The sequence below is a fragment of the Polypterus senegalus genome, chromosome 6 (assembly GCF_016835505.1).
Source record: "Polypterus senegalus isolate Bchr_013 chromosome 6, ASM1683550v1, whole genome shotgun sequence".
NCBI classification, from domain to species: Eukaryota; Metazoa; Chordata; class Cladistia; order Polypteriformes; family Polypteridae; genus Polypterus; species Polypterus senegalus.
The window spans coordinates 181002826-181018156 of NC_053159.1; the positions used below are offsets into that span (position 1 = coordinate 181002826).

General features: G+C 38.1%; 1 protein-coding gene across 2 annotated transcripts in view; it reads right to left on the minus strand.

Moving 5' to 3' along the window:
• The window catches only part of chn1 (chimerin 1), a 181300-nt gene that overhangs the window by 70577 nt on the left and 95392 nt on the right, over positions 1-15331 (minus strand). For both annotated transcript variants that reach the window (XM_039757676.1, XM_039757675.1), the window contains one exon: positions 8214-8502. In XM_039757676.1, coding sequence (XP_039613610.1) covers positions 8214-8502 — 289 coding nt within the window. The remainder of the gene's footprint in view (positions 1-8213; positions 8503-15331) is intronic.

Consider the following 15331-nt stretch of genomic DNA (forward strand, 5'->3'; position numbering starts at 1 on the left):
CTGATTGTGCCAGATAGATGGTCATTTCCGAGAAGTGGGACTAGACTGCATGTCTGCCTGGGCTGCCACCCGGGATCCCAAGGTGTTTCATCATGTGGGTGGTGCAGAAATGCGCAATGACAGTGCATGCTCCCCAACCTGACATGACCTGGTACATAAGTACAAATTGCATTACAATAATGGGCAACACAGTGAAGTGTGCTTAACACCTGTACCACCAAATACTTTCATTCATTTTTGGTAAGAATTTGGGCTGGAGTTGCTAGGGGTTTACTTGGCTACACCACTTTCCTTTCACAGATAAATGAGGACTCTAAAAGTGACCTGGTATAAGTGGGTTTGGGATATTATTTTGATAATAGGAATGGCTCAATCTTCCTAGACTGAATTCTCTCTTAGTGCAAAGACAATCTATCAATTTGAGTAGTGACTATAAAGCTCCCTGTTCTGGATTCATAAAGTATAAGGCGGTGTTTAAGTTTACTCTGTGATGGACTGATGCCCCTTGCAATATATTAAATTTATTCAATGCTACCAGGTCTAACTCTGGCTGTATTCAGGATATGTGGTCCATTGCAAGGATAAGTAGATAGTGCAAACAGCAGCATACAACAAATCAAATGCAAACTAATTAAATCTGAGTATAAATAATCAAGCATTAACGTAGATTTTTAAAAAAATAATCAGAACCATGTGCGGAGGCAAGAAAGTTCTCATAAAATAATTGTTTCGTCAACTGATTAAATTACGCATCATGAAGTATTAGAGAAAAAAGTGAGTTCAGTTAGAAAATAGAACAAAAACGGAACGAGGCATTAGCATCATATGAAAGACACTACATAAACCTAATTCTAAGCGAGAGAAACTCAATAAATAAGATAATTGCCTGGCTCCAGAGCTTCAACAAAAAAACCTAAAACCATATGAAAAAGTAAAAACACCAAATGACATGTCTGGTTATGTATTTATTTTTAACATACTGTATGTGGACATAAAATATGATGTTTATTTAAACAGTATTTAAAAATATTTTTGTTCTGACCAGTCACATATCTCTGGGAGTTAATACTAAAGAACTGCAGAATGTACAGGGTGGGCCATTTATATGGATACACCTTAATAAAATGGGAATGGTTGGTGATATTAACTTCCTGTTTGTGGCACATTAGTATATGTGAGGGGGGAAACTTTTCAAGATGGGTGGTGACCATGGTGGCCATTTTGAAGTTGGCCATTTTGGATCCAACTTTTGTTTTTTCAATAGGAAGAGGGTCATGTGACACATCAAACTTATTGGGAATTTCACAAGAAAAACAATGGTGTGCTTGGTTTTAACATAACTTTATTCTTTCATGAGTTATTTACAAGTTTCTGACCACTTATAAAATGTGTTCAATGTGCTGCCCATTGTGTTGGATTGTCAATGCAACCCTCTTCTCCCATTCTTCACACACTGATAGCAACACCGCAGGAGAAATGCTAGCACAGGCTTCCAGTATCCGTAGTTTCAGGTGCTGCACATCTCGCATCTTCACAGCATTGACAATTGCCTTCAGATGACCCCAAAGATAAAAGTCTAAGGGGGTCAGATCGGGAGACCTTGGGGGCCATTCAACTGGCCCACGACCAATCCACTTTCCAGGAAACTGTTCATCTAGGAATGCTCGGACCTGACACCCATAATGTGGTGGTGCACCATCTTGCTGGAAAAACTCAGGGAACGTGCCAGCTTCAGTGCATAAAGAGGGAAACACATCATCATGTAGCAATTTCGCATATCCAGTGGCCTTGAGGTTTCCATTGATGAAGAATGGCCCCACTATCTTTGTACCCCATATACCACACCATACCATCAATTTTTTTGTTCCAACAGTCTTGGAGGGATCTATCCAATGTGGGTTAGTGTCAGACCAATAGCGGTGGTTTTGTTTGTTAACTTCACCATTCACATAAAAGTTTGCCTCATCACTGAACAAAATCTTCTGCGTAAACTGAGGGTCCTGTTCCAATTTTTGTTTTGCCCATTCTGCAAATTCAGTGCGCCGATCTGGGTCATCCTCGTTGAGATGCTGCAGTAGCTGGAGTTTGTAAGGGTGCCATTTGTGAGTAGCTAATATCCTCCGAAGAGATGTTCGACTAATGCCACTCTCTAGTGACATGCGACGAGTGCTACGCTGTGGGCTCTTGCTGAATGAAGCTAGGACAGCCACTGATGTTTCTTCATTAGTGACAGTTTTCATGCGTCCACATTTTGGCAAATCCAACATGAAACTTAGCAAGCAGTTTGCTAACTGTAGCATGGGAGATGGGTGGTCTCGTAGGGTGTCTTGCATTGAAATCTGCTGCAATGACCCGGTTACTGCGTTCACCAGACATCAACACAATTTCTATCCGCTCCTCACGTGTTAACCTCTGCACATGTCAATGGCTGTAAACAAAGAGAAACTTGTAAATAACTCATGAAAGAATAAAGTTACCTTAAAACCAAGCACACCATTGTTTTTCTTGTGAAATTCCCAATAAGTTTGATGTGTCAAATGACCCTCTTCCTATTGAAAAAACAAAAGTTGGATCCAAAATGGCTGACTTCAAAATGGCCACCATGGTCACCACCCATCTTTTAAAGTTTCCCCCCTCACTTATACTAATGTGCCACAAACAGGAAGTTAATATCATCCACCATTCCCATTTTATTAAGGTGTATCCATATAAATGGCCCACCCTGTACTTTCCAGAAAATGTTACAGAGCTGGAAACCACACATCCCAGTGGTTTTGTTACTGTGCATGGATATTTTAATCACATGAACTTGAAGACCATTCTCCCTAACTTCTATTAACACGTGAACTTTTCAACCAGGACAGACAACAAGCTGGACCTAGTGTTTACCAATTCTTCCAAAGCTTGCAAAGTTGCACCCCTTGCACATCTCTGTTTTCCTGATCAAGATTCTGTTATGCTACAGCCTGCATAAAGAACACTGCTTAAATGGTCCAAACCAACTCTCAAATAGATAAGGCCAGAAGATGCTGTTTCAGACCTGCAGGGTTGTTCTGATCACATGGACTGGGCAATGTTTAAAGCAGCTGCCACCTATGGTCATCAGATCAACTTGTAGGAGTATGTATTATCAGTCACTGGCTACATTACAGATACACACAAGCACACAGATGATTGTGTCAAAGACCATCAGAACTTGTGCAAACCAGAAACTGTCGGTGACACTGGAGGAACATGCACTGTTAAAAGTATGCAATGCTATCTTTTCACAAGGAAACCCTCAAGACAGCAAGGACAAGCCTATCTTGGGGCATCAAAGCAGTTAAGCAAGAGTATGGTACGAAAACCCACAGACACTTTCAGGACAACAGAGAGACAACAGTACATGTGGCAGGAAACCCAAGCCATTGTAGAGTATAAGACCACACCACCTGGATGGAGATGCCTCCATTCCATATGTTCTAAATAACATTTATGTGCGGTTCAATGCCTTGAACAACATACCTGCAAAGAAGTCCAACTCTTCTCAAGAATAAACAGATGATAGATATATTTGGCAAAAACCAGAGACATTTGATCAAAAGAATCTGATACCAACTTTAAAGCATGGAGGTGAAAATGTTATGGTTTAGGGCCACTTTTCTTCATCGGGGTATGGGCAACTCACCATCATAAAATCCACTATTCTATAATCGTTCATTGTATCAGAGGGTACTTGAGAATAATGTGAGAACATATGACAGAAGACTGAAGCTCAACTATAAGTGAACCTTGCAACATGACACTGACCATAAACATACCAGCAACTCCATCAAGGAACAGCTCAAAAGAAAAATCAAGTGTTTTGGATTAGACAAGTCAAAGCCCAGATCTGAATCCCATCACGATGATGTGGGTGAGAAGGGAGGGGAAAAAGGGTTCTGCATACAATATACCCTTCAAACATGAACCAAGAAAGAATTCTGCATGGATAAGTGGGACAAACTTTATCACAACAGATGTCAGAGATTGGTAGGTAGTTATAAGAAATGCCAACTTGAGGTTGTTACAACCAATAGGGGTGGGTCGTCAATACTATCTATTGAAAGGCCAAGGGTGTTCTTACTTTTTCCACAGACTAAAATGGCATATCCATTGTTTGTTGAATGTTTATTGCAAGATGATTTTCTTTTCCAGTTTCATTGCCTTTATTTAAGGAAACTGTTTACATGAAAACCAAATCTTGATATGTTGAATTATCTTTATTTATAATACGCTACCGTGGCTGTTCATTTGTCTGTCCAGGATTTTAAATCACCCGTAGCTCGCAAATTGTTTGAACTATTCACCTGAAATTGGGTACACATATACTACGTGACGTCTACTATCCGCTTTCAGGGTGATGATTGACCACCAAGGTACGCACATGTGTACTGGCGCCATTCTCATCCCTGCCAACTTCACCGTCATTTCTCCTACCTCTTCATATCTTAAATCACTCTTGAGGCAGATTGAAGACTTAAGTGTCAGCTTAAGTGAAAAATTAAAGAAAACGTACCATGTAATTGCAATACAAACACTGATTTAATCAGTTTTAATGAGAAAAGATGCTGACGAAAGAAGAGAAGAAGCGGGCCACAAGGGTGGAGAAAAGAAGAGATGCTCAGAAGGCAGCAAGAGCATCAACCTCTGAGCAAACGAATGGCAAACGTACAGAGAAAGAGGATGAAAACTAGGAATGCTCAAGTCAAGTGTATTCACTGCACGTTATCGTGCAATGTGCCGTTACTGGTGGTATAATAATAATAATAAAAAAAAATTTCATATAGCAACAGAGAGCCTTTATATTATGATAACTACGACGCAAACAGCAGCCTTTTTACTGAAGCTGTGTGTTTCTTCCATTTTTCTTTTCATTTCTGAGATAGTTTTACTAGTCTTGATTTAGTGTAGAGTTGATCTGGCTATTGGCTTGTCGCTGATAGTAGCCATAGAAATCGGATAAATGGATTTTAAATTTATCAGTAATCTGCATTCAATGCAAATCGAGGTGCTAGCTCGTCTTTTCTTATCTATCAGTCTGATGAGCTTCAATAAAAACCCAATTTTCCCCACAGGGACAAATAAAGTTCTATCTTCATGATTGTTTCTCATTTTTTAAAAAAAAAATTAAACTACGACTTTCTGAATAATGTAATATTTTGCACATGTGTAGCACAAAACCAATTAAGTGTTAACACATAACGCCTGTACTGTAGCCCAGTACCATCAACCACAATTTTCTGTGTTCATTACCCCCACTGACCCATTCTTAAATATTCACAAAGTCAATTAACCACCCAGGGCTCCAGTTACATATTGACATGAAGAACTCTGTGTTGAGCATGTGAATTATAAGCCACATTAGAACATCAGTTAAATAAATAACAAACAAAAGTGTCTTGAATGAAGTAATATAAAAGAACTAAAATAGAAGAGTTTTGAATATCTATCCATTTTTATTTTTGACTATCCAACTGAGGATTGCCGGAAGCTGGATTTGGACCTGTGAGTAACAAACACATCCCTGGCTAAACTCAAGAACCATTATACACCCATTCATTAGGGAGATTATTTAGATTTGGTAGCTGACCTAACTGCATGACCTTTTAAAAGCAGGCAGGGGAAAAAAACAAAACATATAGAAAGCACCACCTAAAAAAGTCTTTGTCATTTATTAGATGTTAACAATCTCTTTAATAAAACTATATTAGTAGTAAGACAGATTCAGACTCCCAAGTGAAGTCAAAACTGTTACATTGCTATTTTCAAAAATAATACAGAATATAAATATGACAGGTAAAAAATCTTCTCATTTCAGTAATATCAAGTTGTAATAGATAGATTATGGAAGTCACTAGGAAGAAAACATGCACGACTGCTCTAGGAAATGAAGTGATCTTGATGCGGCCATCAAAGCAAATTAAATTTATACGAAATGGATGAAGGGTTTAAGTGCTAGGCTATAATGTTCAAATAATACAACATTACTACACACATTTAGTCCATTTCACAATAGCAGAGGGCCAGAGTCTACTTTAGTGACACCAGGTGCAATGTAGGAAAAACAGCCCTCAACAAGACACCAATCCAGCACAAGGAATAAACAAAAGAACAAACACACACACATTCATACTCAGAGAAAACTAGGATTTTGAAAACTGATCGATATAACTAACAGAAGGCTTTAACTGTAAAGTAACAGGATGTACAGTGGGAAGAACATTGATGATAATGATATGGACAGAAAATATAAACATAACAGGAGTCATCACTGCCCTCCCTTTTTTCATAAGCATAACGGCCTCCGTTTTCAGTATCTGCATTCTGCCACATTTCTCAACCCTTCAGTATTTTTTTTTTTTTTTTTTATTTATTAATTTTATTACAATCAACCCTTCAGTATTTTATTAGTCCAAACTATGGACTATTATTTTTTTAATCAATTTACTAAGCAGAAAGACAAATCAGGTACTACAATTGCCCAGCTGTTAACACTTCTACCTTACAGTACTTGAACTCTGGTCTTAATCAAAGGGGTTTCGTCTATATGGAATTTGTGTTTTTAGTATGTTCACAAGGACATCCACCTGGAATTCATGGTACCAGGTTAGTTACTGACTCTTAATTTGCTTACTAGGAGTGACTAAGTGTTCTAAAAAGAAATAAACTTTGCATGTTGAGAACCATTATCAAGAAAACCTAAATAAAAGACCACTAAAAAATCAGTTTTACATAGACCCTTTAGCAATAAATATTAAGAGTTTTAGAAAATCAACCAAAATACAAAATGTTTTTTTTTTTCCCTGGGATGCTCTGATCTGTGCTAGCACTGACTGATCAACACATATTATACAACTCTATAAAAGGACCAGTTTCCAACCCCTTGTATCTTAAGAACAATTAAAAAAAAATATGCTTAATTTAATTAGATTGTCACAAAGAACTGGACAATGATCAACAATATTAAAGAAGACTCTTTTCTCTTCAATATACTTTACTTGCAAAACCTCTACGGCAGTATAATTAAGGCAGGCCACGTTATATCTGTCTGCTGATCCCTTCCTAGACAGCTTAGACAAATGGAACTAAAAAGTCTGTTGGCACATATACTGTAGTTGATGCATTCTGCCAATTTCAGCTGGGTCTCTTCTGCCAGTTTAAGCGATGGAGCAGTAAATAATGTAAATTAATAAACTATACCCACACATCATAACAGTAATAATTGCTGATCCAAGGAAAAGTTTAGGGAGCCAAAATACAACATTTTGACAAATTACTTATTGAGATTTTAGAACTTATTATGCTTTTGCATCTTATGAGCATTTAAGTATTAACTAGTACAATTCAAAACATTTCTAAATTATATAAATGACATTAAAGTTAATATTTAATGAAGACAAACATTAAAAAAAGCAAATATACTTTTATGATTTAAGCTTCAATATTGATTACATTTATTTCATTATTCATATTTCAATATGGCCAAAAAAGATAATTGAACTGAACAAGCAGGCCAATAAAAAAATAATGGTAATGATTAGTCCAAACTTTACTGCAGAATCCTCAAATGGGGCCATGGGCACTTTTGGCCTTGGAAGCCCTAGAGGTTTATTTTTTCCAGCAGCCTTAACAACTGGAATTTTTGCTTTCCTCGCCTTACCAGCCATCTGACCATAGGCACATGTTATCAAATTGTATGTTGACCTTTACTATGTTAGCAATAAGAAACCTAAACTATAGACTATTACAGTATTTTACCTACTTTGTAAATCAGTTTTATACTGTTTTAAATCACTTTGACCAACACTTAAATTTAAAAACGTGACACATTAATAAGTATTTCTGTATATGCACATCCTCCCCCTTCAAATAAAAAATGGCTTCCAATTCTCTGCAAAATGGGCACAATTTTGACTGCCATTTGCATTTTACAATTACTGTAACTATAGAAATTCAGGCTGTAATGTTGTGTTACACAAAAATCTTGGAAAGGGGCCTTCCCTGAAGAATTGTCCTCAATGTCATCTTATAAACTTTGGCAATGCTCTTTTTTGACAACAGTATATTAGTCACATTTGCAGCAAATTAAACAGTTTTCAATTTTATCTAGTTTGTTACAAAATGACCAATATTTTTGATCCTAAAGTTTAACTACACCTGTCCTACAGACAGAGATTAAGACGCATTCTTACCCTTTCCTCCAGATTTCCCTCTTCTCCTTGGATGTCCTTCCCATCAGGTACGTCTTTAATAACTGGAACATGTTTCTTGTGCGCAGGTTCTCGATTTAGTGTTGTGTATCCTATATGCTCATAAATAGGGTTGATTGTCATTTTTTCAATATACTCTGCTGCCTTGGTTTCAATATACAGAGTAATCAAGCCATCTGTCACCAGGTCATGGATGGACTCAAACCTTTTTTCACCAACAAAATGCTTCCCATCATAATATAGCCGGAAGTTTCTGGTTTGGTTTCCAAACCTGTCTCAAGACAGAATAGAAGAACATGAAAACCGTCATTCCTGCTCTAAAAAGTAAATATGCGCTCAATGTAAAGTATTTTATGAATGCTTTAGACCCAAACTATACAATAAGCTTAAGCAAAGCTGAGAAAGACAGCATTCCCACAATGACAGTGACAGACAAATCCATCCCACAGCTCTCTCCCCCAAGCAGTGACATGTTTAATTTTAGTTCTCATACTACTAATGAGTGAGAAGGATTAATCTTTGACTCATGGTCTCTATTGTTTATATAATGATCCTGAATCTTTCCAATTTAACAGGTTCAACACTAAATGTCAAACATTTATGTCTGATTAATCACATAGGGAATATGCCACTAGACTTTCTGGAAAAAAAAAAATTTAAAATTTGCAAAAACTAAATTCGCTATTAAAGCTCCATGTACTAAAAAAAACTTAAGATACAAATGGATGTGTTCTCTTAGTATTGGGTATGTGCCAAAGTTGGAGATTATTTTTAGAAATGCTATCAAACTATTCTTTTCCATTTGGTGATTTTAGCAAGTTGAGCACGAATGGAGCAGACATAACTTAAAGTTGAAGGGGAAAAAAAAACAAAACTTAATGCAATGCATTCATTTTCATATATAACTCAATCAATTAAACGATAAAAACTTGAAGACCTCATCCTGGATGTATATATAAATATATGCAGCATGAAAGAGATTGCTTTAACTTAAAACATACTGCTCCCCCAAAACTCAGTGCCGATCTCAGACGATCTTTTTGAATTTGAAGCTTTGAAAAAAACATTCAACTTACCCTTTAGCAATGCCCAAATAAAAATGGTCTCAATATACACAAAAGCCGCTCTCTTTTCTAATGACCATGTAAAATGCACAAATGTATAATAAAAAGAAGTCTTCTTTAGAATCTTTTTCCTCAAAGTTCATCTTTTTTCTAACACATCTAAAAGCATTCCGCTCTGACTTAATTGTAAAATATGCCGAAAAGTACTTTTAAAATCATTCTCATTTTACATGTAACGTTTTACATGTGGTACAATAAATTCATTTCCTGTGTTGCCAATTTTCCAGCACAAATGGAAAAAATAAGCAGAACACGTGGGGAAGTTCCTTGTGGCATTTTACCTCTTCTTGTAGCCAGAGGGTTTTTTGTAAGCCTCCATGCACGGTTTATATCCTGTTTATTACATAGAAACAGCTGGGAAAGGAATTATAAATAAAACTCTGACAAACAGAGAATCAGTTGCATCATAACAGCTGCAGACTACAGGACCGGTTAGATGTCATTTATACAATTGAACTTTAGCCTCTTCAGGCATTAAAAATGAAATGGTCTTCTGTTCTGGGCAGAAATATTCCAAACCACAGAATTAGAACTTAAAAATGTAAGAAAACTAGTTAATGAAAGTACAGGAAATCAAATAGCAAGAGTAATTTTATTTGGTGAAAACAGATGGATACACACCTTTTTTTCTGAAAAATGTATAAGCCAAATTATAAGGTTACCCTTTTCCATTTACTGTGTGTAACTTTAAACACAACTGCAACACAAAATCATTACACAACAGCGGTCGTATTTGATAAGGAATGAAACCAACACTAAGATGAATTGCTTTAATCTTAAAAAAAAGCACATGATATACATTATAATCTATATATTACAGAGAATATATAATGCATAGTTGACTGACCGGCTCACTCACTCACCCATCCGAAAAAAGAAAAAAACTTCCTGCTTAGGTTAAAAAAAAAAAAAGAAATTTGGCAAGATGGTACATCTTGGGCACTAGTTATCTGCAAATGAAAGTACACTTCAATATCTCAGTATTTAAGGGTAAAAATCCCCCATACAACAGAAAAATTAAATACCCTAAAATCTCAAAAATGCTTTGACTGATTTGATTAAAATTTGGTGAGATTATAGAAAAAAGAAAACTGGCCGATTCATTTTTTTGTTGACATTTGTCTGTAATAATGCTGTAGTGAGTGGGATTTTTTTTATGGACCACAACCTTTTTTCTGCCGAGTACCAAGAAGGAAATGAAGGAGTCGCGCAGAGAAGTGGAGCTGACAATTTACGTAAATTAAGTTCCATGAAGCTCAAAGCAGGAGTGTTTAGCTCAACTGATGTTGTTCCCTTTGGATTGTGAAAAGCACTTATATGCATATACTAGAAGAAGGAAGGGGGATGAGGGTCCCCTTGCTGGTGAAATACATGCAATAATTGCAGTGAACTAGGATGTCACCTTGAAAGTCAGACTGCAATGTGCCGCTAAGCTCTGCTTCAGAAATCAGAAACAGTGAAGTGCCTGTACAGCATACCAGTCTATTTAAAGCCCTGGGTACAACACAAAGCCAAGGGTGATGGCATGTCTTGGTCAGTTTAAAATCTTGATCAGCTCAGTAAAGGAGTCCCCAATGGACAGAGTATAAAAGATGGGGGTGTTGCAGCTCCCTTAGCAGGGCAGTTTCAAGCACCTCTGTCAACTTCTTCTTAGAGTACAGTACTGGCAATGTTTGATGAGTACCAACCCTTCCCCAAAGCAATGTCAATGTATTGCCGTGCTCAAACATCCCATGGCACAAGTAATATATTGTGTCAGAGTGATAACGAGAGGTGAGAAGGAGCAAGATGCTGACTGAACAGAGTACTGCCAGTAATTTGGTTTCACTTCGAACACTGGGATATTGTACATAGTTCACAGTATTATTTTTTTCACTTTTTTCTGTACAACGCTTATAATATTCAATTCATCAAACAGTCCTGTAAAAGTCAATGCAGAATGTAACAACAATTTGGTGAATATTACTTTTGATCTAAGCCCTCCAAAACTGTGTAAAGATGCAGAATTATAGATCAAAGCTGTTCATTTAATTCTGATCGAAGCTACAGTTTTTACAGGTTGTGTTACAAGGTAACGTTATAGTAATACCAAAAATTTCCCATTTTGGGCTACTGTTGGCCAAAGAAAAAGGAGGAGAAGAGGGGGCAGACGGGTCCAGAGGCAGGAGGAGAGAAGGAAAGTAAAGAGTGGAACTGGGGGTAGGAACTTTGAATGTTGGCAGTATGACTGGTAAGGGGGGAGAGTTAGCAGATATAATGGAGAGAAGGAAGGTTGATATGTTGTGTGTGGAAGAGACTAAATGGAAGGGGAGTAAGGTCAGGTGGATTGAAGGTGGATTCAAATTGTTCTATCATGGTGTGGAAGGAAGGAGAAATGGGGTAGCAGTTATTCTGAAGGAACAGTATGCCAAGAGTGTTTTGGAGGTGAAAAGAACGTCAGGCAGAATAATGATTATGAAGCTGGAAATTGGAGGTGTGGTGATGAATGTTAGTGCATATGCACCGCATGTTGGGTGTGCAGTGGGTGAGAAAGAAGATTTTGGGAGAGAGTTGGATGAAGTGATGAACAGTGTACCCAAAGGACAGAAAGTGGTGATTGGAGCAGATTTCAATGGGCATGTTGGTGAAGGGAACACTGGAGAGGAGGTGGTGATGGGTAGGAATGGTGTCAAGGAGAGGAATGAAGAAGGTCAGAGGATAGTGGATTTTCCCAAACGGATGGACATGACTGTGGTGAATACGTATTTTAAGAAGAAGGAGGAACATAGGGTTACGTACAAGAGTGGAGGAAGATGCACACAGGTAGATTACATCCTATGCAGAAGAGTTGATCTGAAGGAGACTGAAGACTGCAAAGGGGTGGCAGGGGAAAGTGAAGTTAAGCAGCATAGGATGGTGGTCTGTAGGATGACGTTGGAGATCAAGAAGAGGAAGACAGTGAGGGCAGAGCCAAGGATCAAATGGTGGAAGTTGAAAAAGGAAGACTGCAAGGTTGAGTTTAGTGAGGAGGTGAGACAAGCACTGGGTTGCAGTGAAGAATTACCAGACAGCTAGGAAACTACAGAAGATGTAGTAAGGGTGACAACAAGAAGGGTGCTTGGCGTGACATCTGGAAAGAGAAAGGAGGAAAAGGAAACCTGGTGGAATGAGGAAATACAGGAGAGTATGCAGAGGAAGAGGATGGCAAAGAAAAAGTGGAATAGTCAGAGAGATACAGAAAGTAGACAAGAGTACAAGGAGATAAGGCACAAGGTGAAGAGAGAGGTGGCGAAGGCTAAGCAAAAGGCGTATGATGAGTTGTATGAGAGGTTGGACACTAAGGAGGAAGAAAAGGACCTGTACTGTTTGGCCATACAGAATGACCGAGCTGATGAATGAAGAGAACGAGAGAGAGAAGAGGTTAAATGATGTAGAGATAGTGAATCAGGAAGTGCAATGGATTAGCAAGGAGAAAGTAAGGACAGCTATGAAGATAATGGAAAGGCCATTGGTCCAGATGACATACCTATGGAAGCATTGAGGCGTTTAGGAGAGATGGCAGTGGAGTTTTTAACCAGATTGTTTAATGGAATCTTGGAAAGTGAGAGGATGCCTGAGGAGTGGAGAAGAAATGTACTGGTGCCGATATTTAAAAATAAGGGAGATGTGCAGGACTGTAGTAACTACAGGGGAATAAAATTGATGAGCCACAGCATGAAGTTATGGGAAAGAGTAGTGGAAACTAGGTTAAGAAGTTTGGTGATGATTAGTGGGCAGCAGTATGGTTTCATACCAAGAAAGAGCACCACAGATGCAATGTTTGCGCTGAGGATGTTGATGGAGAAGTTTAGAAAAGGCCAGAAGGAGTTGCATTGCGTTTTTGTGGACCTGGAGAAAGCATTTGCATTGGTGATGGACAGATTGACAAACTGGATTAGACAGGAGTCCCCGTGGACTATGATGTTTGCTGATGACATTGTGATCTGTAGCGATAGTAGGGAGTAGGTTGAGGAGATATGCTCTAGAGGAGAGGAATGAAGGTCAGTAGGACCACCGAAACAGAATACATGTGTGTAAATGAAAGGGAGGTCAGTGGAATGGTGAGGATGCAGGGAGTAGAGTTGGCGAAGGTGGATGAGTTTAAATACTTGGGATCAACAGTACAGAGTAATGAGGATTATGGAGGAGAGGTGAAGAAGAGAGAGTGTAGGCAGAGTGGAATGGGTGGAGAAGATTGTCAGGAGTAATTTGTGACAGACGGTTATCAGCAAGAATGAAAGGGAAGGTCTACAGGACGGTAGTGAGACCAGCTATGTTATATGGGTTGGAGACAGTGGCACTGACCAGAAAGCAGGAGACAGAGCTGGAGGTAGCAAAGTTAAAGATGCTAAGATTTGCACTGGGTGTGACAAGGATGGAAAGGATTAGAAATGAGTACATTAGAGGGTCAGCTCAAGTTGGATGGTTGGGAAACAAAGTCAGAGAGGTGAGATTGCGTTGGTTTAGACATGTACAGAGGAGAGATGCCGGGTATATTGGGAGAAGGATGCCAAAGACAGAGCTGCCGAGGAAGAGGAAAAGAGGAAGGCCTAAACGAAGGTTTATGGATGTGGTGAGAGAGGACATGCAGGTGATGGGTGTAACAGAAAAAGATGCAGCAGACAGAAAGATATGGAAGAAGATGATCTGCTGTGGCAACCCCTAACGGGAGCAGCCGAAAGAAGATGAAAAGAAGGAATAATGAATGCAAAGAACTGACCAATTTTTTATAAAGACTCATGAAACAGAATACTGCTATGCACCTAAATGTTAAATATACATTTTAACCCAACATAAAATTATTTAAGATTAAAAGAAAAGTCAGGAAGTTGCATTACTCAGTTTGCAGCTAGACTGAAAAAGAGAATTTCCGCAAATATAGCACATTTTTGTATAAAAGACCTGTTACCAAATTCTTCAGCATTATCATAAATGAGAATGCAACTATATAAAAATGATAAAAAATATTTGTTAATTAAGAAAATTATTTTTTTTGCCCATTGCACTATACATGTGAACACATCTAATACATATTAATATGGGGCCAATTTAGGCTTACTAACTGGTGGCCAATTTTACAGTGATAATCCAGTTCAAGGAGAAGGGCCCAGAGTTTTAAGTGGATTTACATATAGAGAAGTATTATAACAAATGACAGAATTCAATACGTTTTTCTATTTTTCTTGTTTATATGCTGTTTTTTCAGCCACATCATCAATAGGAGGCTGGAAAGACATCCCTTTCTGTAGTAGCTGTCTCATTTGCCTCATGACAAACTCCCAGAGCAGCTGACAAATAATTCTCCAAATTAAGCTCCTTTGGATAAGGCCTACTGACGGTGTGTCATGACAAGTTTGCTTTCTATTAGATAGGTCAAGTGACACTGGTATTAAATATGCAGGTCTCTTCAACCGATTTCTTCTAATTCTAAAAGAGCAGATGCAATATACAAATCATCAGTCAAGATTGTTGCATCTCTCACTACATCACAGAAATGACACAAGTCTCGGAAAGGGGTCACATTCTAGGTGCTCAAAGTTGAAACCTCATGCATTTCAACATTTCTCATAATTCATTAGAATGAGAGCAGTGACTGCTTATGGACTTCATCAGCACTGCTGTCTGGTAGTACAATATCCTCAAGTACTACTTCCAGTGTACAAAGCTATTGGTCCTTGATTCGGTCTACTCCTACTCATCAACAAGATTCCAAACTATTTAAACTTTTCCTCTTAGGACAGCAGCTGTCCTATTACCTGGGAAAACAGAAGGCCTCTCTTTTCAAGTTGAGAGCCATAAACTTATATGAAGAGATGTCAGATTTCTTCTTGACTGGTTTACATCACTATAAGAAACCACTGTGGCACATGCTAGAGGTCAAAATCAAATGAAGCCAAAATGTGGATAACCTCAGTTGTTCAATGATATTCCGTCTATGAAAATCAAAAGGTAAAAAAG